This window comes from Sceloporus occidentalis, unplaced genomic scaffold, assembly GCF_023333645.1.
Source record: "Sceloporus occidentalis isolate IW3139 unplaced genomic scaffold, rSceOcc1.0.p SCAF_70, whole genome shotgun sequence".
NCBI classification, from domain to species: domain Eukaryota; kingdom Metazoa; phylum Chordata; class Lepidosauria; order Squamata; family Phrynosomatidae; genus Sceloporus; species Sceloporus occidentalis.
This window is the reverse complement of record NW_028317050.1, coordinates 5,384,219-5,395,463: the sequence shown is the minus strand read 5'-3', so window position 1 is coordinate 5,395,463 and position 11,245 is coordinate 5,384,219. Positions and strand designations below refer to the sequence as shown.

Here is an 11,245-nt window from a genome sequence, read left to right as displayed (position 1 = left end):
TCATAGTAAGAACTACACCTACTCTAGTGTTCTGGATTGTATGTGCATATAACCAAAAATTATAGACCACCTCTTAGATATACTGCTCGTGCATGTTAATGTAAATTTTGTTTTGTGACTTATACTTTTCCCTATTATTTACAGGTCTCTTTCTTGCGCTGCACCTTCCGCTGCCGGTTACAGCAGGAATTGTGCCTTTAATCCGTTCTCAGGTGTGAAACTAAATAATCCTGGTCGAAATGTCTCTCCTGACGGCTTTAAACTTGGACCTGGAGATGTCTATGTTGCCAGTTAGCACTCTGCACTGGCGGGCAGATCTTAAGATTCCTGCTCATCGAAATCACTATGAACAAATACCCGTGCCCATGGAAGACATTGTAAACGCTAGTTGTGATGGATCAGAGTGTCTGGCAGGTAACCTGAAATTGTAGCTTGTGTATACAGATGTAATTTGTTTTATCTTACTGATGTGTGTAGCCTAAAAAAATTCCTTCTCATTTAACAGGTGATGGATTCGCGGATTGGATGACTGAAAGAGTGGATTTCTCATGCTTTCTTCCAGGCTGTATGGATCTATTGGTGCCAGCCCCTCCAGCGCCAGACTTGGAGGTGATGGCTACGCTTCTGAAGAAAGAGCTAGAGCAAATGGAAGACTACTTCCTGGAGGAGACACCCTCCCCAGGTCTTCCTGTACCTCCAGATCAAGTGGCTCCTTGCACACCACCTTCTCATGAAGGGCACTTCATTTTCCCCACACCTGATCAGCAGCTAGGTGGAAAGGAAGTAGAGTTCCAGGCCTATGTAACAGATACCCCATCATCTCCAACTGTTGCACTAGAGACACTGGACTCTGGTTGCCTTGACCTACTAAATCTATACACTAATGTTTCTAGTGATTTCCCTTGTGAAAATTTGCAGGATCTTGCTGTTCTAAATTACACCACTGACCCGCCAGCACAATACAAACACCTGAATAGGTCTTCACCGTATGACCGTCCCATTACTTTGCCGAGCAGTAAAAGTACCACCATTAATCAAAAGGGTGATCGTAAACAGAAGAAGAGAGACCAAAATAAGACAGCAGCTTTGCGATACCGTCAACGGAAACGTGCAGAGTACGATGCACTTGATGAAGAGTGCCAGAGTCTAGAAGTCAGAAACAGGGAGCTGAAAGAGAAGTCTGATTCAATTGAAAGAGAAATCCAGTATGTTAAGGACCTCCTCATTGAGGTCTATAAGGCCAGGAGTCAAAGAATTCGTAATAACTAGATTTTGGAAATTGAGATTCTATCCATATTATTTCAATGGCGGAACGGAGACTGGGATTTTGGTGGAATATCTTTGGGACCTCGTTTCTCCTACATACTTTTAGAGTCCTTTCCCCACAGTTTATCCTTTTGTGTAGTAGGGGCCAGTCACTGGTTTAATGTCAGGGTTCAGAGAAGTTTGTGAGTAGGACATTTTTTTAACATGCGCATGAGCTACCATAAGAGGTCATCATTTTTTTTCTTGGTCTTTAGATCTCTCTCCCTTTTTGTTGACAACTGGCTGGGAGAAATATGTTCTGTCAAATTAATATTACATTAATTTTTGAAACTTACCTCTTGATTTGGGAATGCTGCAGCAAGTATACGCAAATATATTGGCTTACGTATGCTGCTAACTGTAGGGAGTCTAAAAATTAAAGGTAATTTTACAAGATGCAATTTAGTGATATGTTGCAACATTCTCCCATCCTTCACCACTAAATAATTCGTAAGAAATTGCAAGCCTGTGGTAAAATTTGTCTGGTATATCATACAAATGGTTTCTTATGATTAAATTAATGAAGACTGTGTGTGTTTGCACTAGAATCACTTTTCTTAAATAAGCCAATTTCAAAAGTTGTTTTATTGCCATAGTTGCAAATTAAATCATCCAAGGAACATTTAACTTGTAGTCATAAGGCCACTTAGTGGTCACTTTTTAAATGGCTCCTAATAACGTTTAAAGGGGGTGTGTAGATTTCAACACGTGCATTAAATATAGGAATAAAGTTCATACCTATATGTTGATATGGAATGCAAGTTTTAAACTGGTTTTATGGGGCAGTGAAATGAGTATGCAACACCCAGAAATCTAATTGTATGTGTTGCTTGCTTTAGATATTAAATGTTGAACATATTTTAAACCTAACGCAGTAGTTGGGTTTTCCAGTTAAGCATTTTGCTCCTTGTACTATTAGCTTGCACTTAGCACTTATTTTGGGTGAATGTCTGTGGAATTGCGAAATATTCTAAGAATATAACATTTGTGTGTTTTATTTATATATATATAAAAAAAATGTGTGTACACATTTCTAGTTGCTTTAGAATTAGGTGTTGGCAAAGCTTGCATTCCCTGTGTTCAAGCTTGTAGCTCTTCGAGTGTTCCTGCACACATACAAAAAAAAATGCATCAGGCCATGAAGAATCTAATTAATGTAATACTCTGAGTTAGCCAGTCTCATAAGAACTAATAATTTTGTGTTTGTAACCCTTGCACCACTGGATATTTGGGTCATGTAGTGCTCTACAAAGTCTTTTGATCCACAATATCCAAAATAGAGTTTGCATAATAAAAAGGAAAATTTGCCTGGCATGTTTTGTGGAAAGGGGTTAAAGCTATGTCTAAATCACTCATGCTTCATCTCCTCCCTTCATTGTGCATTACTAATAAACCTGATAGAAATAGCTGGTTGGTTTTGGGGTTACACCACACACACACACACACGCAAAAGGTTTCAATCTCTGAAACAACTAAGTTTGATTCAGGATTCTGTCTCTACACAGTTCAGTGTGATTAGTAAACTGGGCACCGCCATCTTGCCAGAGGCAAAATCTCACTATGGTGTTTGTGACCATTCTCTGGAGTGGTCACAGTGCATCCTGGGGTGGGTTATCGATGTTGCTGAAGGCCTTGATATTGATATTTTAGGAGGCAATCTATCACCTCCTATCTTATTTTAAAGCAGGTGGACAATGCCATATTTAATATGGTGCAAGTTGACGGTCCAGGGGTGCAAGTTGACGGTCCAGGTAGTGTGACGGCACCTGCCGCAGTTTTAGGTGTTGCTGAATACCTCACAGCAACAGTTTAGAAGAAAAAAAGCAATGTTAGATTACTTTCTACATCTGTTTAACTCCTTTACAATTAATAGAAAAAAAAAACCTGTTGGCGGCAATTGACACTAGGGCTGCAACTAACGATTATTTTAATAATCGATTAGTTGGCCGATTATTTTTTTCGATTAATCGATTAATCGGATAAAAAAAAAACAATATGCAAATTTTTTGTTTATTTAAAATTTAATGAACTGGATGTTAAAAAACAACTTAAAATTTACATTAACATTCTTATTTTGTTATGATGTAATAAAAAAACAATATGTTCAAAGTACAAAAACCCAAACACAATATTTATGAAACAAAATAACCCCAAACATTCTGAAAAGAGGTGGACTATTACTGTTCAAGAAACTTTGCCCCAGCCCTGGCACTTTGCACCCAGCACTTTGCACCCGGCACTTTGCACCCAGCACTTTGCACCCAGCCCTGGCACTTTGCACCCAGCACTTTGCCCCACCCCTGGCACTTTGCACCCGGCACTTTGCACCCAGCACTTTGCCCCAGCCCTGGCACTTTGCACCCTGGCACTTTGCACCCAGCCCTGGCACTTTGCACCCAGAACTTTGCACCCTGGCACTTTGCACCCAGCCCTGGCACTTTGCACCCAGCACTTTGCACTGTGCCCCTGCACCCAGTCTCCAACTCTGCCCTGCACCCAGCCCTGCCCCCACACTCACACCCTGCACCCACTCTGCCCTGCACCCACACTCACACCCTGCACCCACTCTGCCCTGCACCCACACTCACACCCTGCACCCACTCTGCCCTGCACCCAGTCTCCAACTCTGCCCTGCACCCAGTCTCCTGCCCTGCCCCCACACTCACACCCTGCCCTGCATCCCCACCCCCACTCTGCCCTACACTCAGTCTCCTACCCTGGCCTGCCCCCCCACCCCCACTCTGCCCTGCATCCCCTGAAACCCCACCCCCACCCCCGCGAATCGCTCTGTGCGAATGGAGCCACTCGCACAGAGCGAACCGCTCTGTGCGAACGGAGCCACTCGCACAGAGCGAACCGCTCTGTGCGAACGGAGCCACTCGCACAGAGCGAACCGCTCTGTGCGAACGGAGCCACTCGCACAGAGCGAACCGCTCTGTGCGAACGGAGCCACTCGCACAGAGCGAACCGCTCTGTGCGAACGGAGCCACACGCAACTAAAAGAAGGCGGAGAGTGCAGCGGAAGCGGGGAACGCTCGCGGAGGTAAGTAAAAGGAGCCGAGTGCTCCAACAACGAATCGATCACTCGATTAATCGATAACGGAAATCGTCGACAACGATTTCCGTTATCGATTATTATCGATTTTATCGATTCGTTTCAGCCCTAATTGACACTCCTGGCATGTTATGACTTTAAACGGTGTAGAAAGGGATCTGATTGTTTTTCTTCACCTAAATGATACTACTGTAAAGCCTCGCTGTTCAGGCATTAAACACTGTGCTCAACAGCAGGGGCCCCTACCCCAGATGTCGGTGTCCGCCATATATTGTATATGATGGGGAAACTTGCATTGGCTGGTTTCAAAGATGTCCCAGAAATAGGAGATGGGCACAGACTAACCTCTCAAAGGTGGCCTGTTACCTCCCAAAGAACCTGACAAACCCATGTATCACGGTACTCCGGAGCTGTCGCCAAACACATATTGGGGTGTTGACAGTGACATAGCAGGAGCGGTTAATTCATACCTGAAGTACAATTTGTTTGGGGGGGACCCCACAAAATACCACCACCAATGTTGACAAAGCCTGGTGGTAAAATTAGTTAAGGGAAAAGGTAAGAATACCACCACTTGAAATACCCTGGGGTGTCTAGTTTTCAAAAATATGATTTGATGAGGTAAGTTTACTTAGGTGGCTGCAAAGATGGCTAACTTAGGACATGGGGCAGCAGGACCAGATGTTAAAGAAGTAAAGTTGAAAAATGTGCACTTCCCAAATAAGGCATTTTACCTCCCTAATTCGACAAACCCAAGCATGGGGGTATCACTGTCCTCAGGAGATGTTGCTGAACACATGTTGGGATGTTGTGTTACAGTGACATATACCAGGAGCTGTAAATTCATTCCTGAAGTGCAATTTGTGTCATATAAAACAAAATGAATTACTACTTGACAAAAGTTAGTAGAATTAGTGCATGGAATGGGTTAAAATACCAGCATTTGAAGTACCTTGGGGGGGGGGTGTAGTTTTCAAAAATATATAGTTTGATGGGGGTTAATTGCATTGACCAGCTTCAAAGATGTCCCAAATAGCACATGTGGCAGAACTACCAGATTTGGCAAAACGTTACTTGTACTTACTGTCCTATAACTTGCAAAAAAACATTGGGTATTACTAAACTCAGGACAAATAGAATCTATTTAGCGGATTTTTTTTCATTAGCTTTTGTAGATGGGCAATAGATTTTTCAAATAAAAGTGGGCAAATTTTTATTTTTTTTTGCAATTTTTCATTTGATTAGATGTTCTGATCAAAAAAAGAGAAAATTACAGCTAAACATGAGCACTGCAAAAGTGTTAAAACAAAGGGTACAAAAAAACCAGCCTGGCCCTAAGGCTAGGTTTCCACTTGGGTTTTTGTCCTGCGTTTTTTTCTTGATGAAAACGCCAGGAAAAACACCAAGAAAACTGCCACTGCATTTACCTGCGTTTTGGCGTTTTTTCTGCAGTTTTTTCTGGCGTTTTAGCCTTTCTGTGGAAATTGCTTTTTTTGACCTTAGGCAGTTTTTCCAGCCTTTACAAGTTAGAAGTTTCACCCAGCTAAAAGGGATTAGGATAAATGGCAAGTATCTGCCCCCTCCTGATGCCATTTACTTGGTAGAGTTCTACTTAAACACCCCGGCGGACCCTTTTGTCTCTTTTCTGTGGTTTGTAAGGCATGCTTTATTCCAAATGTCTGCTCCTCTAGGAAGATTGGCCCCAAATGATGGTGCAAATTGTTTGCTGTTGCTTTTGGCAGGCAGGATCCAGTTGGTTTGTTTGTAATGGCATGTTTGTTCCAAATGGTGTAAAATTCAATATGAACTTTGTTTTGTGTGAAACTGTTTGTTTCCAGCCTATTTCTCATAGGACACACAGATACTGAGTCCATCCTCTGCATTGTAACTGGAAAAAAACGCCAAGGCAAAAAACCCACATGGCTTTTTCATGGCGTTTTTACTCTCCCATTGACTTCTATTGGAGAAAAACGCCAAGATTTCCTTGCAAAAAACGCCAGAGTGTCAACATGCTGCGATTTTGAAAAACTGCCACAGAGCCCAAAAAAGCAGAAAAACGCCAAAGAGGACTGAAAAAACGCCAAACAAAAAAACGCCAAGTGGATATGGCATTGTGCGATTTCCTATTGAAGAACAGCTACCATCTGGCTGCAGCGTTTTTTCACTAAAAAAACGCTATTGGCGTTTTTATGGGCGTTTTTAGCAAAAAAAACCCAAGTGGAAACCTAGCCTAAAGGGGTTAAACTGCAAAACCAAAATACACAAATAAGTGTCACTTAACCCCTTCAATCCCAGGGGTTTTTGGTACCTCAAAGCCCAGAGCAATTTTGCTGTGAATAGTGTGAATAGTGTACCATATAAACTATATATTGTTTTTTCAAGAAGAGATAGAGCTTTCGTTTGATACCATAGTTGGATGATTAGCTGAAAATTTAGAATGAGAAATTTAGTAAAAACTAGCGAATATTAGAAAAATAAACTAATTTTTTTTTTTTACATTTTCCCTCTGAATCCTCACAAAATTAGGTAAAGTGATGGAAAATCCCCTCCAAGTTTATTAATTCAGGTGTCCTGATTTCAGAAATACCTAATATATACATTTTCCAGACTTTCTCAGCACCAAGGAGCATACTATAAGGTGTACAATTTTGTATAATTTTTATGCCTATGGCTTAACGAGTTTGGGGGTTGTGAACGGGGGCAGAAGGGTTATACTGGCTAGATGTTATGCTAGGGCAATGGGAAGTAAGGTTTTTTAATAATTTTTTTTATTTTTTTTTATATCTTTTTTTTATTTTTTATTTTAATTTTTTTACATTTTTTTTTTATATATTATTTTTACACAGAAATGGTTAGAGGTCCTCCTAGGGACCTCCTGAACATGCCAGTGATGTCACAATGACATCACAGCTCACATTATAATTTTTTTTTGTATTATTTATATTATTATTTTAATGATTTATTTAATATTTTTTAAATTAATTAACTTTTTTTTTTTTCTGCTTTTCTCTTTCAGGACAGGAGGGGGAGTGAGAGAGATGGTTTCTCACTCCCCTCCCCGCACCGATCACACTGTGATCTCTATGCAGGTCCTCACAGACCTGCATAGAGATCGCAGCGTCTCTGTGCCTCATCGGAGGGCAGGATATCCCCGCACTTTCAACTGTAACAGCTTACCGGCTTTCATGCCGGAAGCTGTTACGGGAGATCGGGCAGCAGAAAGCCGTCCCTGACGCTGCACGAAGGGCTGGACGTACCGGGACGTCCATAGGGGTTTCTTTGTGGGCGTTTTTTGGACGTCCCGGTACGTCTATAGGGGAATGAAGGGGTTAAAACCTAAATATTTGTGAAAAAAGAATAATCAAGCTGTGTTCACTTACCATTAAAAATGGCTGCCGACTGTTCATTTAACAAAATGGAGTCACTGCGTGCTTCGGATTTGTTTTAACCCACTACTACACACACCAGCTTGGGCAAACGGGTTAACAGGTTCAATGATAAATTACACTTTAACTTAATGAATGAAATCATACATATAGTATAATAACCAAATCAAAATGCATAATAATCAGCAATGAAAGAGGAATGAAACAGATTATGCTTACGTCCCTTCCTGCACTGGAAAACCCCCAAAGCTCGAGGCAGCTTTACAGTGCGAAACAGGGCTAACACCAGGCACCATACACTAGTCTGTGGCAGAGTCTCGTCATTGCTGGAAGGAGCCCATTTTTAGTAATACATGAAAATCTATGTAAATATCTGATCATGCTCATTAACTATTGTTTATAAATTCTGTGGTTAATTGAAAAAAAAAAAGGATTCTCATGCTGTACTCCCTATCCTGTCAGTCTGGGTACTCAAACTCCCAGTATTCCTGGGACATAGTCAAATGTGTTCACCCAAACATCATCTTGATGTAAAATTTCTGTTATACTATAAAGATTATATATAAATTATAAATAAAAGATTATATATAAACAACATATTAACCCTTATACAAACATGCCTTCATCACACTATTAATCCTTCTGTGTCACAATTCCCTTCTGGGCACTACAGGCTAAATATACAACCTAGTTACACTTAACTCCTTTGTGACAATGGCTGATTTTATTTTTTGTACCTTTTGTGACAATGGCTGTTTTAACATTTCTGCAGTGCTCGTGTCTAGCTGTAATTTTCCCTTTTACTGAACCCACACAAGGGCTTTCTTTAGATGTTATTTTGATTGTTATAATATCATTTACTATATGGTAAAAGTGACGTTACTTGAAACATCTTTTACTCATCTATAAAAGCTAATGAAAAAACTGCTAAATAGATTCTACTATTTGTCCTGAGTTTAGAAATACCCAATGTTTTTATTTTATTTTTTTTGCATGTTATAGGGCAATAAGTACAAGTAGCATTTTGCTATTTCAAAACCATATTTTCCAAATCTGGTCATTTTGCCCTCATGTGCTATTTGGGGTATCTTTGAAGCCGGCCAATGCAATTTATCCCATCAAACCATATATTTTTTAAAACTAGACACCTCAAGGTATTTAAAATGCTGGTATTTTAAGCCTTTCTACCTCCAGTCTCTTAAGCTTTATGGTAGTAATTTATTTTGTGTTCTTTATCACACAAATTACACAATTATTCTAGACTCGATGACCGAATAATTTGAATTTTAATAAAGACAGGAGGCGAATATTTGCATTTACTTTCTTTACTATCACCATAGCAGCAAAGATAAAAATAGAACATTGATAACCAATCATAAAAAAGTTCAACAATATAATCATGGAAGCAGTCCCTCCTTTCTCCTCTTTCTGCAGCAGGCGAACCATGGAAACGGAAGAGGAAAAAGTAAGTAAACTGTCTGAAGAAAAAACTTGATTGAAGCATCAAGGTTAGGCCCGAGAAATTAGGAAGATCGGGAACGTGGACACCTCACTCAATGGTTTACACTGAAAAAATAAGAGACAGTATCTGATTGCTATAAGCATAAGATAATCAAAATACAATGAGACATATCGTAAATATACAGATAATAAGATACAACATCCCACCAAGCAGCAATAAATATACATAAATTAACTCTGACAGAATGCGCCCCAAAATGACGATCGATACCTGCGAGAGTGAGAAGCCAACTAATCCATCTCGCCAAGAAAAGGTTTAGAATAAGAAATGAAAAGTTGAGAAGCTGAAACTGGACGAAAAGGACGAGTAAAAGCAAGGTAATTCCGAAGACATCTAGCGATACAGAGTTTGGGATCCTCAGTGAGATAAGGATAAGAAATCGTAAGTTTTCGTACGTCTATGAATTGAGAAAATAACTCCTTCCGGAGAAAAAGAAATGGCACCGATATCTAATGCTCGAACATCGGACACACAACGAAATGATAGTAAGCAAAGCAACATGGTAAGTTTCGCCGATAATTGACGTAATGTCAAAGAATCATTGTTGGGCCATTGCCGTACAAGGAGTATGGAAACATCCCAGAATGAATCATACCGAGCACTCGGAGGTCGACGTAGACGAGTACCTCTGAGAAGACGACAAACTAAAGGATCCCTACCAATGGGACCCTCCTTGGATCCAATATGGTCGCTGGAAATGGCTGAACGAGACATATTAATGGAGCTGTAAGATTTGCCTGAGGGAAACATTTCTGCTAAAAAATTTAATATAGAAGCTACAGGGGCAGAATGGGGATCAATCTGTCGTCCCACACACCAAGCAGGCCAGGACTTCCATGCTGCTCTATAAGCCTGGTGTCTCCCTGGAGCCCAAGAGTCTCTGAGCAAATCTCTAGCGTCCTGCGATAATTCCTGGACAGGGTGAAATCCCTGGAAATCGTCCAAACAACTAAGGAGAGACGGCCTTCGAGAATCAGAGGATGGGACTAACCTTCTGGTCACCTGAGAAGAGATGGGAAAACAGGGAGTGCTAAAGGATCCTGGATCGACATTTCCAGAAGAGCTGGAAACCAAGGTTGGGAGCGTCATAACGGAGTTACCAGAATGAGTTCTAGATGATTTATATGTAGTGTGCTCTCCTCCTGAGACCACCGACCTCCCGTGGCTTCTGTAAGCGATGTTGCTCCCTGTCAGACCCGACGGGGACCACGTCCCTCATCACGGGGTCCGCCACCTCGGACCGCGGTCCCCGTCGACCGGCCTCCGAACGGCGTGGTCACGCGGTCCCAGGACCGTGCGCCACAAAGAGTCCAGGATCCCCTGTTGCGGGAACCGTCAGGCAGGAGGTCTAATCCTGCCCGCGGGTCTCCCGGTAACGCCGCGGCACTGCCTCGTGGCAGGCCGCAATCCTGAACCTCGCGGTCAGCGCCGCGCTCCCGACGAGGAGGGGGCGTGGCTTAGCCCCAGAAGGTGTGACCACCCTCTCGGTCAGAACACCAGAGGGAGGGGGAGGAGGTGGATACTACCCTGTCCCCCTCCACTCAGGTGTATCTGGAGGGAGGGGATCAGGTGCTAGGGGCGGACTGCTCATTCCCTACCCCTATATAATCCCCACAGACCTCTCTCCCAGTGCTTCTTAGTTGAGCTTCGTACTGTGAAGTACTGTCTCTTGTTCCCTACTCCTTATACTGACTCCTTGGATTTTGACCGTTGTTTTGTTTCTTGATTCTGCTATCTGCTGCCTGCCTTGACCTCTGGACCGTGACCACGACTACTCGCTTGGATTTGCCCCTTTATTACCGCCTTACTGGACTTTGTGTGGTGGCACCTGTGCTCCGCTCCCCCCTACCTGACACTCCCCAACCTAGCATGCTGGCATCGGATTCGAGAACGAAATCCGGCTGAGAGACGAAAATAGCTCGGCCGTTCCAGGCTTGCATGTGGAAAAGCCACCATTGGAGTTCTTGACGCACCTCT

The 11,245-nt window shown here is 42.2% G+C and overlaps 1 protein-coding gene across 1 annotated transcript; it reads left to right on the top strand.

The window, feature by feature from the left end:
* The first annotated feature begins 239 nt into the window (after positions 1-239).
* Positions 240-1,269, top strand: LOC149286364 (cyclic AMP-dependent transcription factor ATF-5-like). The gene is made up of 2 exons (XM_089494270.1): positions 240-414; positions 506-1,269. Exons 1-2 carry the CDS (start codon positions 240-242, stop codon positions 1,267-1,269), a joined length of 939 nt encoding a protein of 312 aa, XP_089350396.1.
* Positions 1,270-11,245: the final 9,976 nt, after the last annotated feature.

Bases quoted from the DNA above. Each gene is read 5' to 3' on its own strand.
- LOC149286364 (XM_089494270.1), top strand. From the start codon at position 240: ATGTCTCTCCTGACGGCTTTAAACTTGGACCTGGAGATGTCTATGTTG. The intron at 415-505 runs GTAACCTGAAAT...CTCATTTAACAG, and splicing joins TGGATCAGAGTGTCTGGCAG to GTGATGGATTCGCGGATTGG.